Genomic DNA, 21,818 nt, shown 5'->3' with positions numbered 1-21,818 from the left:
CAGCCTACAAATTTTACATCTGATTCTCTTCTCCACACCACCAGGGTGGGGGAGAAGAGAAGGGGCTTGGGTGGCTTTGCAGTGCTTCATTTCCACCTGGGTTTAACCCATGCCCCTGTACTCCAGCCCTTCCCTGCCTCCACTGCCTCCTCTGCCATAACCAGGGTGAGCTGTGGCTTCTTGAGCCTTGTGCCATCTTCAGCAGAAGGATGAGGTTGGGAATCTGGCTCGGTGGGCTGCAGGCAGCTGTTTGGCACCAACCACGTGCATGTTATACACTTGTTCCAATTATTTCAAGGATTAATGCATCCAGTACTTTAAAATGTGTCCTGTAGCTCTCTAGCATATTAAAATGTACTGGTAAATAGCACTTAAATAGCTTCTAATTCATCAAAATAACTTGGGCTGTGTTTCTAGTAATCATGGCAGTGCTGTCTGAGATTATTAAGTGACCTGCATATGTTAAAGCACATTAGCAGTGAGGCTGCTGTACATTTTGGTGTTTAAAGCTGCCATTTTTTACAAGCAATTCTGATGTGGATAAACATTTCACAAAGGTTTAATAATTGGGCCCTAATACACCAGATGAATTTTCTTCTCCCCTCCTGAGAATGCATCACAGTAAAGTGCTGATGGAGTTTTCCAGACGTCTAAAAATGAAAGTGTACTTGTTTGAAAAGCTTTAAAGATACCAGGCGTGGAGAGAATATTCTCTCTGTGGAAAAGGAGATTAAAGTCTAGAATAAAACCAGACAGAGTGTTTAAGTTCAGGTTTTTGTGTCACTGTGGGAATACCCTGTGGTAGCCTGAAGGCTGATCAGCTGAGGTTCCATGTGTGTGTGTGGAGGCCAACTGAGGAGAGATTATTTATAACCACATTACTCATTTATTGTACTTAAATAATCTAATGAATAATTAAGAATGACTTATTAAAGCTATTTGCCAAATAGACTATTCTCCATAAAATTTAAATGTATCTTCTTCCTGCATTGCAATATTTATGCTGTGTAAGCAAAAATTTTTATAACTGTGTGAGCCATTGGAAGCTCTGCTTGGTAGGACCTGGTTAAAATGGAGTCATGTTCTAATTTCCCTGGGATGAAAAACTCTCCAGGGTGTTAGGTGGCTCTTGATGGTTCTTTTTCCTTCCAGTCTGGTTCCACACCTGAGTTTGCTGGTTTCCTTTTTATCTGTTGGAAAAATTTACCTGGTCTCAAACTGGACGTGTCACAGGCTATAGGAAAATGGAAATCCAACAGTTGACATAAATACAGAATAGTTTAGGTTGGAAGGAAACTTAAAGATCCCCTTGTTGCAACCCCTGCCATGGCAGGGACACCTCCCACTGTCCCAGGTGGATCCAACCCCAGTGTCCAACCTGGCCTTGGGCACTGCCAGGGATCCAGGGGCAGCCACAGCAAATCTGGCAATTCCAGCCCAGCCCCTGCCCACCCTCCCAGCCAGCAATTCCTTGCCAAGATCCCAGCCCAATCTCCCCTTTCCCAGTGGGAGCCATTCCCTGGCTCCTGTCCCTGCAGGCCTTGTCCCCAGTCCCTCTGCAGCTCTCCTGGAGCCCCTGCAGGCCCTGCCAGGGGCTCTGAGCTCTGCCTGGAGCCATTTGAGATGGGGGAAGCTGCAGAGAGAAGACTTGGGTGAAGAAGGATTTCTGGGATGAAGGATGCTCTTGGTACGCTGTTATTTTTGGAGAAAAGAGGAGAGGACAAAGCAAATCCTGCAGTAAATGTTGATTTTGAAAGTCATTTGTAAGCAGGTGGATATTCATGGCAGAGATGTGTGTGAAGCTGTTGAGAGAGCAGGGCAGAGCACAGCTCACCCAGGACTGTGCCAGCCTCAGCTCTCACTCCAAATCATTTCCCAGCACCTCTCTCTCTGCATGCAGCTGCTTCTTTCTGCTGCTTCCATACCTACAAAGTTGCTTTCCAGAGAAAGTTGGAAAAAAACCTTCTTCAAAGCTAGTGATGCTCACATCAGGTCTTTTAACTTATTTCAGGATGGTTTAGGCTGAGTAAATGCAACAATAGATCTTGACTTTGCTCAACCCCTGGGGCTCTTCCAGCAGGTGATGGACTGCAGTGGGCTCTGCCTTTTATTTCTCCCCGAGTGCTTCCAAGGGATGTTAGTTCAAGGGGGAAAATATATTTCCTTAGCGATTTTATAGCTTTTGTGGGTATTTGCTGCCTCCTTGTGACAATACAAAGATGTATGGTGCTGTTCCTTTGAAATACAATGGTACTGTGGTGAATGTTTTAGGAGAAGTTTTATTAGTCTTTAATTGTTAATTCCTCTCTGTATTTTCTGAAGAAAGTCTTGGCTGTGGTGCCAGAAATGAGCAGGAAAGAGAAACCAATGAAGGGCTCTGGAACATGCAGACTTGTGCAGTGTTGCATTTTGGAAAGGGGATTTAGTAGTAAAGGTGACCCTCTTAGTTCTCCACTCTTTCTTCTCCAAAAGAGTAACTAATATGTAAGGAGACATATCTCCAATGCCACCAAAAATGTGGCATGTGGGGACATGGTTTAGTGGCGGCCTTGGCAGTGCTGAGTTAATAATGGTTGGACTTGATGATCTTAGAGGTCTTTTCCAACATAGGTTCTGTGATTCTATGAAATTGACCCAAAATAAGAGGTCCAGCAGTTTTCATTGCTGAGGTCACTTTTTTCCTAAAAAGGGGCCATCCTTACAGCAGTTCAGCATGTTTTGATGTGTGTCTTCCATTTGCTGTGTGTATTTCTGGAGCTGTCTGATGGATACATGAGACTGGAGCGTGTTGTTGTGTAAAGGTGGAGAGCTCACTGACTTTGTGGCTGAGGGTGGCACAGTGCAAGTTCATCTGTCTGCCTGACCTGAGAAACTCCTCCTGAGAAACTCCTCTGAAATGGGTAATTTACCAGAGGTGCTTGAGATGAATGGCATTTTTGGCACTGCTGGCATTTTCCTCTGCCCTTTGGATTTCCATCTTTTTTCTCTAAATAAAGGTGTACTGAGGAGGTAAACACTGATGCGACCTGGCAGCTGCTCATGTTGCACTTAAACTGCATCTGAAATCATAAAATCATGGACTGGTTTGTGTTGGAAGGGACCTTAAAGCCCATCCAGTCCCATGGGCAGGGACACCTCCCACTGTCCCAGGTGCTCCAGCCCAGTGTCCAGCCTGGCCTGGGCACTGCCAGGGATGCAGGGACAGCCCCAGCTGCTCTGGGCATCCTGTGCCAGGGCCATGCAAGTCAAACAAGTGCACATTTTTAAATATTATATGCTATATGATAGTGAAGCATATTTCTGTGCACATCTAAGCCTGAAAAATGCAATCCCATCTCTGACTGGCTGCCTTTGGGTGTCTGTGCCCCATCCATGGAGGTTTCATATCACGTAGTGTGTAGAAGGTGATATGGCAAGAAGAACTGTCTACTCACCTTTTGCACTTCTCAGGGAATGGTTCCTGCTGTCTATCCTGGTGTTTAATGATAGGCATTTCCAAGTCAGTCATAGTATCACAGAATCATTTAGGTTGGAAAAGCCCTCTGGGATCAGCAAGTTCAAGCACTGCCCCCACTGCCCTATGTCCCCAAGGGCCACATCCACAGGGCTGTGAAATTCCCCCAGGGATGGGGACTCCAGCCCTGCCCTGGCCAGTTCCAAGACCTGACCCCCTTCCCATGAAGGAATTTCCCCCCTGTCCATGCTGAGGCTCCCCTGAGGCCGTTCCCTCTCCTCCTGTCCCTGTCCCCTCCTGGCAGGGTGCAGTCCTGGGTGACTCCCTGCATTCCTGGGCAGATTCTCTCTTGGAGAGAAAGCCCTGTGGGAGCATCCAGAGCCCGTGGTTACTGGGAATGCTGCAGCTGAGCACATAAGTCACCTGCTCTGATTGATCTTCCTTCTATGGAAACTTTCCTGTAACCTGTCTTTCAGTACATGCTGGAAGGTGGGGAGGCTTTGGAGATGTTTTCTGTGACCCATCAGTGCAGTCCTTGAGGAAGGAGGCTTCCACTGGGGCTCAGATTTTAATCTTATTTTGTGTGCCTTGAAGTTGCTCATTAGGTACTCAGTGTGATAAAATCGTATCTGTCAGTACAGTCGGTTGTTATTGTAATTATTATAATAATGATTATTATTATTCCTACTACTCTTTTTTATTATATCTGCTTCCCTGCATTTTCCCCAGAAATTGATATATTCATTCATCCTTTTCCCCTCCTCCTTTGATGAAGAAAACCAATGCAGATTTGGGGAAATCAAGAAATGCCTGTAGCTCTGCAACAGCCTGCCTGCTCTACACTCTATCTTATTTTTGTAATTTGGAAAGGAAATAATAATCAATTTTCTCTACTTCTCTCAAGGCTTTTCTTCTTGGGGGTTATCCTCTCACTCAAAATATCACCAGAGATAGGCAATAGTGGCTTTTTAAATCTGATTAAATCTTTCAGCCTTGCTGTCATTTAAGGAAGTCAGATAAGGAACTTTGAATCAACAATATAAATAATGAAAATAAGTGTGTCATTCCTCACTGGGTATCAGAAGCACTGAACTGTGCCGGATTATCTTTCTTCAGTGTATCTGTAATATATGAACTTTTCATTTAACTTTGCATTTCCTAGAGTTTTTCAGCTGCCAGTGTGTTATGAACAAGAGCAATAAATATTATTTTCTATTTTTTTTTCTTTTCCTTTCCAGTTGTTTCCTGTCATTGCTCCTGGTGGCAGCTGTGGTTTGGAAGATTAAACAAAGTTGCTGGGCATCACGACGGAGAGAGGTGAGAGGGATAAAGTGTTGTTCCTTAAATGACTTTTTAGTAGTTGTTCTCTCTAGATGCATATTTATTCACATACACATCACATTAACCTTAAATTAAAGGCTAAGCTAATTCAGTTAATGCTGCTATTTAGGCCTTTAGCGTATTTTTGATTACAGTTTCAGTGACAAATTATGTTATTTTAGTATCCTGATGCTGCAGTTTCTGTGAAGCACCAAAAAAATAGGGGTGAATATCCTGAATTCCCAGAATTTCTGTTTCTAGACAGCATAAGTACCAAACCACATAAACTAGGAGATTCTTTATATCTGTTTCAAAATAGGAAATAGAAAATAGAAACATTAGCTCTTGTGTAATACATTAAAAAAAGAAATCAAAACCCATTTTGAAATAAAATCTTATTCAGATATTTTGGGTGGTTGGTTTTTTTCCCCCTGGAACATTAGGGGCATAAGAAAAAGGTGGGGATGCCACCAATAGTTTACTCCTTAAAAATGTGAATTTTAGAGCCAAAGTTTTTTCCTCTTCACCTACCCATGGTCCAGATGAGCTTCACAACATTTTGTGTTTGCATCATGTAAATAACTGAGTGCTTTACACCCTCAGAATCTGGTTCCTCCTTGTTTATTCCTGATTTATTTTTGTTCACTACCTTCCTTTCTTGCTTCTCAGTGGACCCTGCTCTCCTGTTCCACCCAGACACTCAGGGTGGCCCAGGTGAGGTGGCCAATTGCTGTGGCACAAGGGACGTGTCCTCAGTCCCCATTTCTCAGCACCAATGCCCTGTACACCAGCTGTGTTTGTGGGGCAGTCCTGGGTGCCACCTGCCCACACACCCATCAGGTTTCCTTGGTGTGCTGGGAGCATGGAACGTGCTGCTATCACAGCTTGGGCTGGGCTGCACCTTGGAGTTATTTTTAGGAGCTTTGTCTTGTGTTAATCTGTTTATTTCTGTGCAAAATGAGAGAAGCCAGCCATCATTCGAGTGAGTCCATGTGCACTTGCTGTATACAGTTATCTCTTTGTCATCGCCTGAGGCCAGATTCCCTGAGGAATGGAGCGTGTTTCTGCCCTGCTTTGGGATTTTCAGGTGGGATCTGCCATTCCTCCAAGTTTTCTTCCCAACTGTCCTGCTGGGCTGAAGCTCTTGGCAGCTGCAGACCCACCTGTGTCACTGTTGTGTTCAAGAGTGGTTTGTTCCCATGTAGGGGTTGATCAAGAGGATTTGGGGGATTAATTTTTATGGTGTTGGAGTTCTCTGCAAGTCCCCGTTTCCTGCATATCTTCAGAGACCTGTAGCTGGTTGTACTTTGCAGTGCAGTGGTGTGAATAATATGAATTTATTCCATATGAGGAGCTCTTCTCTGGTAATAAAGCAGGATGATGTCTGATAACTCTTCTCCTCTTCTTTCTCTTTCTGCTTCAGATGTTTCTGCTTTTACTGGTGAACTCACTGCAGAATATAATCATTGCTTTTCAAACAGATAACCCTTAATCTTGGAAATAATGGAAGTCTTTGAGGTTTTCTGTATTCTCTGAAGGTAGATAAATTTTTACTAGGGCAGCTGTTTTTTTCCTGCTTGCTTTCTTGGCAAGAAACTAAGCTGGAGTCAGCATAACATCCCCTGTGGCTCCTGGGGTTCAATGTTATCTAGGAATGTATAAGGAATAGATACCAAGAAGTTGATACTGTGTTTTGGAGTTAAAGTATTTGAGTGGTGGCCTAAGTGAGAAATGTCTCTATAAATTAAGTTACAGTCTGATACTTGTTTTAAGGAAAAAAACCAGCCCTGGAGTACTGGCAACATATTGGCATGTTTCAGTCTAAATTCAATCTACATGTGTGGCTGTTTGACAGGCAGTTCATCAGGGTGGTGTTTCCCAGGCACATTCCTGTCTTTTGCTGTTATTTGTCTTGCTCTCTCTTTTTATCTAGTGACTCTATCTTGTAATTAATGGATCTCTGCTGTTCCATTCATTTTCTGTTAAAAATACTTGTAAATCTTGAGGAAACAGTTTAAAGTCTTTGTTGTGCCGTAATTACATATATTAATACACTTTCTCCAGAAGCAAAAGTCCACCCAAGAATTTGTTATCTAAGATGATTTTATAGCTTGAAGGTGGAGGCTTTTTTACTGATTCTCGATAACCCCAAGCAAAGGTCTCTTTAGTAGCTTTACATTATGATCAATGCCCCATCCCTGGCAGTGTCCCAGGCCAGGCAGGACAGGGCTTGGAGGACCCTGGGACAGGGGAAGGTGTTCCTGCCTGTTGCAGGGGGTGGAATTAGAAGATCTCCAAGGTCCCTTCCAGCCCAAAGTGTTCCACGATTCTCCAAAATGCTGCAGCCCTGAAGGAAGATCTTTCTCTGGTTTGGGCTGTGTTTTTAGCAGTAGTCAAGTTACAATAAACCGTTTCTCATGTCTGTAGTGACTCTGTAGTAACTTCCCACGTGTGTAGTAACTCTGTGCTTGTTGTCTGATTTTAGCCCAGAGGTCAGTAAGATATGATGCAATGTGCAGGGAATTCCCAGCTGTCCATCCCTTCTGCTTCCAGCAGGAGCACTGCACATGCCCAAATCCTTATGGCAGTGCTGAGTGAAAAGCTGATGGCTGAGGCTTATTCTGAGAAATGTGCAGGGCAGGAAAGGAGTGTGCTGACAGGTTTAGTGGTCAAAATTACACAGCCAGGCTTGCTTGAGAAGTGTGCTGGGAGAAGGCAGACAGCTGTGCTTGGTGTGGCTGGGGAATGGAACACAGCAGCATCCTTTGATTGAAACCAAGTGTGCTTTGCTCCTTATGGAGAAGGCAGCATGCTACAAATCCAAAGTCTCCATCAGGATCTTGTAGAACACACAAGATTCTCCTGACTTTTCTTTTCTGTATTTCAGCTAAACCTCTCTGCCCAGCTGCTTGCAGGTGTCTGTCAGTGCTTCTCAGACTCCAGGTCTGTGGGGTGGGCAGACACAGCCAATGTGGGCTTGTAGGAAAATGAGTTTGGAACACTGAGCTGAAGTTCAGGCCTTGCAAAGAGTAAAACTTGACCAGCAGTAAAAATGGGAATGATTTGTGTCATATCAGGCATTCAGGAGATGGAACTGTAAACTGTGTGTTCATTCCCCTGCCATTGAACCCTGTGTTTGAGTATCTTCAGACATCTTAAAAAAGGGAAAATAGAAATAAAAAGGCAGCTTTTATAGGAGGCTTAGAATGAGGTGAATGACATTAGGAAATAGGGATAGGAAACCTCTCTGTCTTGTCTGTAGAAAATGACATGTTAAAGGAATCACAGTGGTAATAGAGAATAATGCCCAAAGTATGGGCATAATGTTAGAATTTCAATATGCTCATCTGCTGTCAGGAATTTTCTGTGCTATTGTTCTGTTTTTGCATCAAGTCCTCTTCACCCTCAGTCTTCCTTGTTTCCTTCACTGGGAGCAAGGAATAGCTCCCTCCCAGCAAAGGGAGTGTGGCTGACCCAGGGTGGGGAGGGTCAGCTGGATCACTGCCTGTGCCTCTTTGGAATGTGGGAGGAGTATCAATAGCAAGCACCTACAGAAATAATTAAATTTGGGTGTCTAGAGCTGCATTTCAAAACATTCCCTTAACAAAATGATCTGTATTTTGCCTCCTTTCTTGCCAAGGCTGTATAAGACTGAATATTTGTACTCTGCAAGTCACCCAATTATTCAGGAGGGGTTTTGTGTATTGATTTACTGCAGGAATTATCCTTCTCTGTCTCATTGCTGAAACCTTTTTCCCTCCCAAGTGTATTCAAAACTTAGTTGTGCTTCAGTTTCCACTGGCATCCTCTGCTGTAGCATCCATGCACACAGAATGCCACGTAGGCAAGCAGATCCCTGTGTTTTTTACAGCAAAGATGTTGCAAGGGGTCTGTGCTGTGTGTTATTTATTGCCCTGCCTTCCTTTTCTTCTCCTTCTTGCTCTCATCCCTTAGTATTTCATTCATCTCTCACATCTTCTCTCTTAGAATGTGATTAAGGGCATCCTTGGTCAAGGAAAAAGCTTTAGATTTGGAATATTTTCAATTAACTGTAATTTGGGATCTTTGTCGTTGTTTAGAGTGTTCAGTGGTGTTTTGGACCAGGATGTGCTCCAAAGGATTTGGTATCAAACTTATGCAGAAATACTGAAAGGTCTGGCAACAAATTTCTCTAGATTTGGGCAGTCCCAGGTGCTTTGGAGAGTTTACTGGTGCATTCTCCAAGCTCCCAGCAGTTATTTGCCACATAGATCTTGTTCCATAGCACTGACAGCACTGTTTGGTGTCTGTCAGCAAGAAGAAAATATTAAGCTTGGGTTTGGGGTGGTTTGTACGAGGCAGCAGGTGACTGAGGAGGTTGAGTCACGTGGTAAGCACGATAATTTCTCTCATTACAGTGGGAAACATGAACCTGGGTTTGTTTTTTTTTTTATGCACTGAAGGTGGGTTTACTTCCCAGAATAGCTGTTCCCAGGACAATAGACTGAAGTGATGGTGGCTGTGGTGTTTTAAAAGCTGAATGTAAATATCATTTCCTGCATTTATGAGTAGTAAAATAAGAACTCAGTGTTACTATTAGGTGTAACCAGTTGTTGGAGTACTGTGTCCACACTACTCTTAGCAATGTTTTGGATGTTGCAGATGGTGAACAACACTGCAAGGTTAATTTGTTACCTGGAAGATAAGCAAGAATTTAAAGCTTCACAAATTCCTCATTTTCTCCAAGGAAAAACATACTGAGGTTTGGTGATGCAAATCAGTGGCTGTGAAAGGGAATCATATGGAGAATGGATTTGTAGAGAATTTTTAAAGTTTGATAGAAGGTTTATATAGAATCATAGAAGATTCATGATGGGATGAGGATCTTCTAAAGAATCAGCCAAAAGTTTAAACAGTATGTCCCTGCCCATGGCAGGGGATTGGAGCTAGATGAACTTCAGGTCCTTTCCAAACCAAACCAGTCTGTAACACCCCATGTCTGCAACTGGGGGTAAAAAAGTCAAAAACTTTTCTGTTTTTCTCCTGTTTTTAATGGTGAGAGTGGCAATGCCAATAATTTCTATTTTTAGAAACATGGCTCTCAGAATGAGTGCTTTTGGAGGACCTTTTCTAGGTCAATCACATGGTGCAATTCAGTGACTCGTGCTGGGCAGGAGGTCACATCAAATAATCGTAGCTTTCCGCTCTCCCTAAATTTAAAATCCATGAATGGGAACCAGCTCATAGTGCCAGGAGGCTTTTTCCGAAATACAGACACTGTGTGCTCTGCAGTGATCCATGTGGCTTTGGTCACCAGCTGAAGGAAATTGCAGCAGAAATAAGAGATGCCCTGAAGAGGAAAAACATCCCAAAATATTAGTGCTGATGAGAGATTCCTGCTTGGGGGGGCAATTGATGGTCTGGTTTTGTTTGAACATGCTCCTGTCACTTCTGTGCCCAGTGCAGCTCCTCTTGGGGGACTTGCAGATGGCCAGTTCCAGCTGAGCAGCTGCATCCCCAACCTCTCTGTAGGACACCAGCACAGGGGGCTGGCAGCCACAGGCCATGGAGCTCTTGTGACAGAGTCCTCAGGGCAGTTGCTGCTGGAGAATTGAGTGGGTTTATATCCCACAGAAGAGCTGGTGGAGCTTGAGCAAAGATGAAGCTGGAGTGTCAAATTAGATGAAGCTGGAGTGTCATGCTTGGGATACCAGCTCACTGGGTCAAACCTTCTGTTTGGCAGGGGTGGAACTGGATGGGCTTCTAGGTCCCTTCCAACCCAAGCCACTCCATGCTTTTATGATTTTATCAAACCCAGCTCTAGGAGAGTTCAACCTTATTTTAAAAAAAAGCCCACTACTGGTCTATTGAAGCTGTTCTTGTTTCAGACTCCAAGCTCTCTTTCTGATGGTAGGCATCAGCTACCATCACAGGTATCTAATTTAGTTATTTGGAAAAATCAGGGAAAGATTGTATAATTATTTCAGAAGAGCTCCACTCAGTCAAAGCTTCACTGTGCTATTGTGTAATTATCAGATATTGATGTATATTTTAGTCTGCATGGACTAGATCCTTCTGGTCTTTTAAAAATGATCTCATTCTTCTTATTAAAGGTCAGGATTTCTATGCCCTCCTACTGGGCATGATTATGATGAATAACTTGCTTATCTTAATCAGCCCTGAATTAAATATCTTCTGTCATTTCAGCATGAGGCAACTTCCCAGCAGCTTTGCTTTGTGGTTTGTTATAGTTTTGAAGTGTGGAAATGCCTGTTGAGAAGGATTTGAACATTAATTCTCTCCTCCTCTCTCTTTCAACATAGCCTGCAAAGTCAGTTACAAAACTAATTAGCTAACATTAATATATGCACTGCTCTAGGGGCTTAAAAACTAAATTTTCAGTGATGATGAAAGCGTCAGAGAAAATTGTTTGTTTGTTGACTTATATGGTAGTTAGTGTAATTGTAGTTAAATACTTTAAATCACTCAGTTCTGAGACATTTGGGGCTCATCTTCGTGGAATATTTATGGCTTATATGTTCATTTTTTGCTGATGTCAGTTTTTATTTTGGAAGGTAACTCCCTTTCCCCCAAGGTCACCAAGTTATGATGACATAAAGCAAATGTTCCTACAGCAGGATCTACATGTTACTTCCAAGTAATGTACAGTGGTTCTCCCATGGAGCCAGGCTGGCAGAGCTGGAATGTTCCCCTGGAGAAGGGAAGGCTCCAGGCAGAGCTCAGAGCCCCTGGCAGGGCCTGCAGGGGCTCCAGGAGAGCTGCAGAGGGACTGGGGACAAGGGATGGAGGGACAGGAGCCAGGGAATGGCTCCCACTGCCAGAGGGCAGGGCTGGATGGGATGTTGGGATTTGGGAATTGTTCCCTGGCAGGGTGGGCAGGCCCTGGCACAGGTGCCCAGAGCAGCTGTGGCTGCTGCAGGCTGCTGACAATCAGTGTGGGAAGGGGACACCACCCTCATGGGGTTCCCAAGGACCTACAGAGAAGGTTCCAGCCCTGGTGGCAGTGGCAGCTTGGTGGATCTGCACATCTGCAGGGCCAGCTCCAGCAGGTGCTCAGGTCCCATGGAATCATGCACTGGTTTAGGTTGGAAGAGACCATAAAGACCATCTAATCCCACCCCTGCCATGGGCAGGGACACCTCCTGCTGTCCCAGGGTGCCCCAGCCTGCCCTTGGGCACTACCAGGGATCCAGGGGCAGCCACAGCTGCTCTGGGCACCCTGTGCCAGTACTTCACTGTTGTCCTCCTTGAGTTCCTACTGTTTTCCTTCCTGGTGTGCTTTCCTTCTTAAAAAAAAAAATTGAGAAAATTGCTCATGTACATACTGGAGTTCCTGACAAGTTCTAGATCACTGTTTTGATAAGCTTGTTTTCAGGCCATTCTTCATAAGGAGCAAATAAAATCCAGGATATTTGACTTCCTTCTGGAAAAATCACTGTTATTTCATGGCTGAAAATACCAGAGCCCCATCCCCAAAGCTGCCGGGGCCCTGTGCTCAGGAAACAGTCTCTGCAGGGGCAGTTGCTGAGATGGATGTAAGCAGGATGATTATTTGGAGCCTCGTGGCTGCTTTATGCTGGGAATAAAATGTCCAGGCTTTTCCTGTCAGGAAACACAGCATAGGTTATATTAGTCAATTAACCTGGTAACCTGAATAGCTGTTTGTCTTCCCTGAGAGAGCCTGCACTACTGCCTGGCAAGGCTTTCCTCACTTCCTCGGGAGGTTTTTCTCCCATCAGTAACACACTCTTCATTCTAGATTGTCCATTACTCAATGTGTGAGAATTAAAAATATTCCTGGTAGGAATCACTTTATTTGAAGGGCTCCAGGCTGCGTTAGACTGGGTTTGGAGCAGCCTGGTCTAGTGGAAGGTTGTCCTGGTTTAGGGCAAATTTGGGAGAAATCCTCCAAAGGGGTTTCTCTAGAAAGCAAATTCAAGTGGCCCTTCCCCAAACCAGTTTAGGAAAAGATTTCCTTGGAGAAAAGTGGAAAAAACTGTTTATTTAACAGGCAAAGCATTCACCAGCACACAAAAAATGAACAATATGGAACAATAACACCTCTCACTGTTCTGCAGAGGTGACACGCTCCCAGAGTCCCTGGTGGGCTGTAGCTCAGCTCACTCAGTCTCTGATCAGTCCCTCTGGGGCTGGAAATGCCCCGTGGGGCACAGGGGAGAGCTGGGGGTGCTCTGCTGCTCTTCAGGCCACAGCAGGTTTGAACAGCTCCAAAGAGAAAGCACAGTCCAGGGAACTTCTGTGCACCAGCTGCTAAAACTAACTAAAAGCAAAGGAGAGCTCTGTCCTGCTGTCTGTCTGTCCACAGAGAGCCCAGTCCAGGAGCAGGAATGTGGGGAGTGAGTGTAGTGTCTGAAAACAAACTGTGCACTTCTTGTCTCCCCCTTTGCTCTCAGAACCAGCCTGAAAGGTGCAAAACTCATTTCTGGGCTAAACAGACCAATGGGGATGTGAGCATCATAAAGTCAGCCCAGGAGAAAGGTGGAACATAGCAGGGGGTGGAACAAGATGGTCTCTAAGGTGTCTTCCAACCCAAACCATTCCATAACTCTGTGATGTGGAAAAAAATCACACTCAATGCAAATGAAAGGTGTGCACATTCTCACAGTTTGCAGTTATATGAATTTTAAAGGCCAGAGGTGTATTCCAAGACAGACTTTTTGATGTGATTTCTTTGTAAGGCTGTCAAACACTTTGCCTTTAAAATCCTCTTTGTGCCTAAGTGATTTAAAATATTTCCAGGTTGTCCTATTAATCGTGTCATGTGGAAAACCAGGGTTTGCTTGAAAGAGTATTGAGGTTCATTATCTGAAACCTCAGAAAGCCCATCTTTAGGAATGAGAGAAAGGTAGGTTCTGGAGTATTTAGATGTTAACAGCTGCTGACTTGTAAAGCCATCCTCAGCCTCTTGACTGGAGAAAAATCACATTTTCTCCCTTACAGCATCATAAAATCTTTTAATTAAAATTTTGACACACCAAACAAATACTGAAGGATTGATACGTGTCTGGGTTAAATAGGCATGGTGCAAGCCTTGGGGTAAACCGTGGCATTAAAGTTCTAGAACAATTATTTCTTAAATTAGTTCTGAATTTTTAGGGGGAACTTCATAACATGACTTAGGGGGAACTTCATAACACCAGGAGCTGGTGCTAGGAAAAGGATGTTCCCTTAGGCATTTGCTGCTTTGCTTGCATCCTGGACCTCTGATTTCATCTGCTTTGGGCATTTTTATGCTCAGGTGAGAGCCCATGTACAGAGCTGCCCCAGCCCTGGCTGACGGCAAAGGCAAGGTGGGAATTGTGTCCCTGTGCCCCTCCCTCAGGTGAGAGCCCACCTGCAGAGCTGCCCCAGCCCTGGGGCCAGCAGCAGGAGGACGTGGAGCTGCTGCAGAGAGCCCAGAGGAGGCCCCGGAGCTGCTGCAGGGCTGGAGCCCCTCTGCTCTGGAGCCAGGCTGGCAGAGCTGGGAATGTTCTCCTGGAGAAGGGAAGGCTCCAGGCAGAGCTCAGAGCCCCTGGCAGGGCCTGCAGGGGCTCCAGGAGAGCTGCAGAGGGACTGGGGACAAGGCCTGCAGGGACAGGAGCCAGGGAATGGCTCTCACTGCCAGAGGGCAGGGCTGGATGGGACCTTGGGAATTGGGCATTGTTCCCTGGCAGGGTGGGCAGGCCCTGGCACAGGTGCCCAGAGGGGCTGTGTCTCTCCCATCCCTGAAATCACTCAGGGCCAGCCTGGACAGGGCTGGGAACAGCCTGGGGCAGTGGAAGGTGTCTCTGTCTGTGGCAGGGGGTAGAACTGGATAATCTTTGGATCCCTTCCATTCCAAACCATCCTGTAGTTCTATATTCTCAAAGCTACTTTTGACTTCACTTGGAGTCATGTTGCCAAATTGCACATTTTCTTTAGTAAAATAACTTCCTTTGAAGAACTAATAGCTTTTAGTTCGTCAGTCTCTTGGACATCTTCATCAGGACAGCTTGTTCATTGATTTTATAGCCATTAAACAAAGCACTCTGCGATAGCTGAAGGGGACAATTACAGGAACAACAACCCAGCAATCTGTTTCACACTTGCTTTCGTCTGCAATCTGCTGGTGTGCTTTAAATACCCGAGCACTCCTCGTGTCCTTTTCCCAAGTGTGAGTTACACACAAGTTTGCTTACGAACACTCCATTTGTGTGGATTTGTTGGGTTTTTGCTTTGTGACAGTATCTACAATCTGCTCAAAATGCCTTTTTTTTTCCCCTTTCTTTTTTTTTTCAAAAATTAAGGAAAACTTTACCACATGCCTTTTATGGCAGTAAAATTTTACAGTTTTTTTTAGCTAGACTGAGAGCCATAGAAGCTCATACACCCCCCCAAGCTTATCTGCATTGGCCTCATCGTGCCTTGCCTGCACCCCCAAGTTACAGAGACAGTCCTCTGCAGTGAGTCTCAAAATTTTAGGTGATTTGGCAAAGCAAAGGCCATAGAAGGTTCCAGAGGGTGGCAATGAGTGGCATAGGGTCTGGTTGGAGGCCTGTCTCCAGTGGTGTCCCCCGAGGTTCTGTACTGGGCCCAGTGCTGTTTGGTCCATCAGTGGTTTGGGGAGGGCTGGGTGGCTCCTTGGCAGTTCCTAGTGACACAGAGGTGGCAGGAACCCCTCTGTGCTGCCCTTCAGGTGGACCTGACAGCTGGGAGGGATGGGCAGAGAGGAACCTGCTGAAATTCCACTGGGACCAGTGCAGGGTCCTGCACCTGGTGGGGAGCAGCCAGCAGTGCCCTGGGGGCCAAGGAGCCCCTGGGACCATGGGGGCAACAGGAAGGGCAGTGCCAGCAGGGTGGGGGAATCCTGCCCCTGTACCTGGCCCTGGGGACACCTCTGCAGTGATCCTGCCCCTGTGCCCAGCTTGGGGACAGCTCTGGAGTGATCCTGCCCCTGTGCCCAGCCTGGGGACAGCTCTGGAATGATCCTGCCCCTGTGCCTGGCCCTGGGGGCACCTCTGGAGTGCTGTGTCCAGCTCTGGATCCTCAGCACGGAGGGAGGACATGGATGTCCTGGAGCAGGGCCAGCAGAGGCTGCACAGCTGAGCAAGGGCCTGGAGCATCCCTGTGCCCAGGAAAGGCTGAGGGAGCTGGGGCTGCTCAGCTGGAGAGGAGCCCCAGCTTTGAGGGGCCTCAGCCCTGGCTGTCCCTCTGTGTCCCAGTCTGTCCCTGTGTCCATCAGTCTGTCCCTGTGTGTCCCTGTCTGTCTGTCCCTGTGTCCATCAGTCTGTCCCTGTGTGTCCCTGTGTGTCCCAGTCCGTCCCTGTGTGTCCCTGTCTGTCTGTCCCTGTGTGTCCCAGTCTGTCCCTGTGTGTCCCAGTCTGTCTGTCCCTGTGTTCATCAGTCTGTCCCTGTGTGTCCCAGTGTGTGCCTGTCTGTCCCTGTGTGCAGGGCCTGAGCCCAGGGAGGGGGTGGCACTGTGTGGTCCCTAAGGCCCCTTCCAATCCAAACCATTCTGGGACTGGGTGATTCTGGGAATCAGTTCCAAACAATGTTGTTGGAGAACAGCACCTTCCTTTCACCCTCTTGTGTGCTGCGTGGGGATATTGGGGCACAGTGTGTTTCGTGGGGTTTTCTATGGGGTTTTTGAGTGCTGTAAGTGATCACTTTGGGCTTGGAGTGTCAGATTGCCCAGAATTAATGGGAAAATGCAGGTGGCAATGACGAGAGTTCTAGAGAGCATTTGGTGGTGCCTCAGTCCAGCTTAAAAACAGAGGATAACTGGTGTTGCTGTAATAAGTAGTGGTGGTAAGTGCGTAAATCTGTGTCAGAGCATTGGGCAGTTCGTGCATTTAAAGTTAAGAGCACTGGGTTTTCTCATGCTGCACAAAGTGTTTGCCTTTTCTCTTATTAAATAGAGACACTGAGTCCCATTGGACCCCTTCCCTCATGGAATTCTGGCTTCTGCCTCCCCTGTCAGGCTGTGTTGTCACCATCAGACATTAGTCACTGGAGCCAACAAGAAGTGTGTCCACAGCTCAGCTAAAACTGAAATGCTGTTTCCAGCCCAGTTGTGTAGAAAGTATCTGGTTTTTGTGTGTTAAAAAAGGGGAAGCTGCATCGAAATGCTTAGAAGGGCTTAAGAGCACAATAAAGAGATGCCTTGTGTCATGAGAGATTGTGGGGATTTGCCCAGGAAAAGGTTTTTTATTTTAATAAAACATTTTGCAATAAGGTCATGTTTGCCATTTTCTGTATTCAGCAAGGAAACAATAAAAAAAGGGGATTATGCAATAGAAACCTGACAGTGTTTTCATGGTGCTGTTATAAAAAATAGCAACTTCATTCTTACAGTAGTTACAAACTGCTGCTAGTTTAATTTCAGAATGATTCCCACAAATCCTATGGAATGGGAATCAGACAGGTGATGACAAACAACAGTTTAAAAAGTAAATAACTGCTTTATGGAGACTCAGTCAGATCGTTTTCCCTCCCAGACGTGTCAGGCTCACATTGTGCATTCGACTTTACTTCCAATAACTTGTTAAATTGTGGTAATGTGAATATTTACCATTATCTGTATTCTTAAGGCCATTAAAGCCCCTGGAGGTTATTTTTTCCATATTCATGGATGTCCCTTTGTATTGGGCAAAACTTTTTAGATACATTTGTCTTTCATCTTTGTGTCAGAACAATATGATGATAATATTTTTCTGTTTGATAAATTAGCAACTCCTGCGCGAGATGCAACAGATGGCAAGTCGCCCCTTCGCCTCCATCAACGTTGCCTTAGAAACAGATGAGGAGCCACCAGATCTCATCGGGGGGAGCATAAAGGTGAGAGCTGGGCCTTTGGGGTGGTCCTCACCACGATTAACCAGGGATGCTTTACACAGCAATCCCAAATCCTCTCATTTTTGTATATACCTGCAAGAAACTCTAAGTCCAGGAGGTCCAACAGGCACCATTTTAATTTGCTTTTATCCCTTCAGATATTCACTGATAACTCTTGGGTTGGTTCAGATTAATCTTATACTGATGCTGGGTTTGAAGTGTTGGGTTTGCCTTGTTAGTTTTTATGCTTTGAAATAGAGAAAAATCTCAGCTTTACACCAGAGAGCACTGGGCTGGAAATAGTTGTAGGTGCTGCAAATAGAAACCCTTCCCTGTGATATCTCAAGACAAGTGTGAATATAATCATGTCTGTGTACTGGGTAATGTTAACTTATTTCTGATAACAAATATATATTCCAATGTATCTTGTGATTAGCAAATAGGAGCATGAAGAAATCATGGTCATACACCAGGCTGGCACATTCTTACACACAACATGTTGAATTTTTAGTAAAAGCATATTTAAGAGGTGATGAATTAATTCAAAGGTCTTTTTGATGTAATGCTTTGACCAGCACAGACTTTGATACAAAAAGAAAAAACTAAAAACCTGAAAACACTGATTATTTTTCTTTCTCATCTAAGGCACCTGGATTGTTTTGTTTTATTTAGACTGAAGTTTTTTGAAAATTTTTCTCGTTAGGCTTTAAGGTTAAGAAGGGCAGACATGGATTAGATGTTGGGAAAAAATTCCCTGTGAGGGTGGGCAGGCCCTGGCACAGGGTGCCCAGAGCAGCTGTGGCTGCCCCTGGATCCCTGGCACTGCCCAAGGCCAGGCTGGACATTGGGGCTGGAGCCCCCTGGGGCAGTGGGAGGTGTCCCTGCCATGGCAGGGGTGGCACTGGGTGGGCTCTGAGGTCCCTCCCATCCAAACCACTCTGAGATTCTATGATTACTCCAGGTACTAAGTTTCTCACACTCTCTTACTATAACAAGAGAGCTTATTCTTTAAAAAAAACAAAACCAAAAACCTAAAGCACATGAAAGCAGTCTGACCCCAAAACTTCTGTTTGGTGAGTAATAATTTTTAAGTCTTGGCCTAAGTGCAGGCAATAAGGTTGCCTCTATAGCTTTGGCTCTTCCTTATTTGTATGTAAATATGGTCTGGCATGGCAAGTTTTAATACTATTCCATGTGATTGGTGTCCTGCACCACCTTCTGGGTGTGCACCCTGCAGAAGCAGCTTTTCAATATATGGAATCACAGAATAGTTAAGGTTGGAAAATCCCTCTGAGGCCATTGAGTCCAACCACTCCCCCAGCCCTGGCAGTGCCAGCACTGCCCCATGCCCACACAAGTGCCACAACTACAGGATGTTCAGATCCCTGCAGGGATGGGGACCCTGTGTCAGGGCTGGGCAGCCCTTTCTGGGAAGGCATTTTCCCTAATTTCCAGGCTGAACCTTTCCTGGTGCAGCATTAGGCTGTTTCCTCTCATCCTGTCTTGTACCTGGTTTGGAGCATAGTGAAGTAAAGAAAAAATTTGCAAAGGTCCTCAGTAATTCAGGTGATTGAGTATCTGGAACACTCCTTGGGTGCTCTGACTGGTTCTCCTCCCCATTGACTTTCTCTTGACTCCAGATCCTCAGATTTTCTGATTTTTTATAATTTCCCTGCTTCTGTCATGAGTCTGGTACTGGGAATTATTATCTCTGACAGCTCACCAAGACTTGGGAGTCCACCCTTGCAAAATCAGATTGTTACTCACCAAATCAGACTGAACTTTTATTTCATTGCTCATTAAAAAGGCTGTGGGATGCATGTGGATGTTCATGAGGCTGGAGGCAGATCTGGGAGGATGTAGCCTGGCTGCTGATGGTTTTGGGTTGCAGTCTGTCTGTCTGGGGCCCTTCTCTTCATCTTCTTCTGTTATCTGGAAGTAGCTAAAAACACCTCTCCTGTGGGATCAGGCCAGAACAAAGCTGTTCTAAACTTTTTGATCTCTGACAAGTTGTCTGCACTCAAACTACAGAGAGGATAAGCTCTGGATCTCTTCAGTTCTGCTAAGTGTGTTATTCCTCCTCTTGTTCTGCTGCCCTCATCTTGTCTGGCCTCCTTGGGTTCCTCTGGAATGGATGGAGAAGCTGGTTTGAAGCACAGTAAGAAAGACTGTAGAGAAATGTGCTATTTTAGACCCAGAAATCATTAGGAACTGGTAATTGCCTCTGTGCTGGTAACTCAGATACATGTTTCTTAATCAATTTTGGGCACAGATGAGGTGATCTGATACATGCAATGGCACAAACCCTGTACAGTAATCTGGAGCTGAGGAGATGAATGTGCACCTGAAATGTTGTGCCAATGGTAACTCTGTAAAATCAATCCATGTTTGGGTTGGAGGGGAGCTTAAAGATCATCCCTTTCCAGCTCTCTGCCATCATCTGCTGGCAGGTGTGGGTGCAGAACAAGGGTGCCTCCACATGACAAGGAGTGTTACTAGGTTTGATGGGGTTTATATAGTTTTTTTTCTCATCTTTTAGAACTTGGCTAGGGAATAAAAGTAGTCACAAAACGCTCGAGTGTTTCACAAAAGGAGAGGAGGCTCAGGAACGTTGTGGGTTGGAAGAAACTTGGGGAAATGATGCTTCTGAGATAGTCTGACCTGTTGGTCCCTGCATGGAAATGAATTTAAATAGAAATGAAACACCAGTCTGAATATGTATGGGATGTTATGGTTTAACACTAGCCAGCAGCTTGGGTTTTTCTCCTCATGCCTTTTGCACCTGCATGGGAAAAAGCTCTTGGCAGGAGAGAGCTGCAGGAGGATGGGCTGGGGCAATGCAGAATTGGACAACTGTGCTTCTCTTTGTGGTCTGGCTGTTCTTTAATTCTTAGCCAAGAAAAGAGGGAAATGTTACTGTGGTGCTGGATGTTGTATCTGCCCTCCAGTTCCACTGCCATCCACTATGTCAAAATTGGAGTCTTCATTTTAATTGCAAGAAAGCCAGACTTGCATTATCATGAATTCAGTGATGCTTTTCTTTGCCCATGGGAATCAAAGCTGTTGGTTAATGATGAGTTGATTTGAAGGTTACAAAGGAGAAGTGGAAAATGGTATGTCTTGTCTGCAAAAGATTAATTTCCTATTCCATTGTCCATAGCCAGTTGGCAGCCAGTGTCAAGCTAGTTCCATCCTAAGCTAATGTTTTCCAGCTGGACAGTATTAGAACTGTGTTTTCAATTAGTAGTTTTCCTGGGGTACTTAGGAGTAATAGAAAGTGATTTACCTGCAGGGAAGCAATTCCTATTAGAGGCTGCAGCTAGGCAACACGTAACTAGCTGCTTTGGTTTATTTGCCTCTCAACAAATACCCACTGAATCACAAATCTACCACTAAATTTGCTTAGTTATTACAAAATCTGTTGGCTTCTTTGTGTGTTCAGACATGCTGAATATTGCAATTATTTTTCTAAGTGTGTTTAACTTCCTTGGGTGCCTGGGACTCATCCAAGTGTCTGAACTGGTATTGATGTAGATCAGGCTTTTTTAGGGCTTGTTATCGGATTAATCTAAGTCTTGTAATCCTCTGCAGCCACGCTTAGAAGCTTTCCCAAAAGAATTTGGGAAGTTTATAATTTTGACATTGATTTCCACCTATCTTGAAATTGCTAAAGGCAAGAAGTTACCTTGGAAAAAACATGCACAGCCTAGCAAGCAAGTGCTGAGGTTGAGCAAAGCACTTACGGGGTCAACAAGAAAATGGTTGCAGTGGGAAAGAATGATCCTCAAATTGGAAAAAAATATTTTGGAATCTTTCAGAGGAGAGCTGGAGCAGTCTTTGCTGTGCTGTGTTCAGGGATCCAGCACGTGAAGCCAGTGCTAAGTGTTGATTATTTTTGCACCCATGATCTTTAGTTTCCTAAAGGGAAAGGGAGAAGCATTTGGTGAGCAAAATCCTTATGAAGTTCATTCAGTATGTTCTGTACCATTGTACCAATGTGCATTTAATTCTGCTGTTTGAGGGCTTCACTACAAATCCTGAATCAGACAGCAAGCTGATTCCTTTAAAATAGCAGATAAATAGATGGGAAATAGCATCTTATTCTAGTAATTAGTTTGCTTTGTTATGGGAGAAAGTGCTTTTGAGTGGTTTAAAGGCTGCCAGAAGATCCCATCTGTTCATGAAGTGCAGAGCTAAAGTGATGAGCTGATTTGAGAGTGGGTAGGGGGTA

General features: G+C 45.0%; 1 protein-coding gene across 1 annotated transcript in view; it reads left to right on the top strand.

Moving 5' to 3' along the window:
- Positions 1–21,818, top strand: part of ATRN (attractin) — a 151,594-nt gene that overhangs the window by 113,054 nt on the left and 16,722 nt on the right. Inside the window, exons 26-27 of the mRNA XM_054292950.1 lie at positions 4,693–4,771; positions 17,483–17,590. Of these exons, the coding sequence (XP_054148925.1) occupies positions 4,693–4,771; positions 17,483–17,590 (187 nt within the window). The remainder of the gene's footprint in view (positions 1–4,692; positions 4,772–17,482; positions 17,591–21,818) is intronic.

The sequence above is a fragment of the Melozone crissalis genome, unplaced genomic scaffold (genome assembly GCF_028551555.1).
Source record: "Melozone crissalis strain CALT ecotype California unplaced genomic scaffold, PUWL_Pcris_2 ptg000006l_1, whole genome shotgun sequence".
Classification (NCBI taxonomy): domain Eukaryota; kingdom Metazoa; phylum Chordata; class Aves; order Passeriformes; family Passerellidae; genus Melozone; species Melozone crissalis.
The sequence above is the reverse complement of the archived record's forward strand: the minus strand, read 5'-3'. Positions and strand labels throughout refer to the sequence as shown.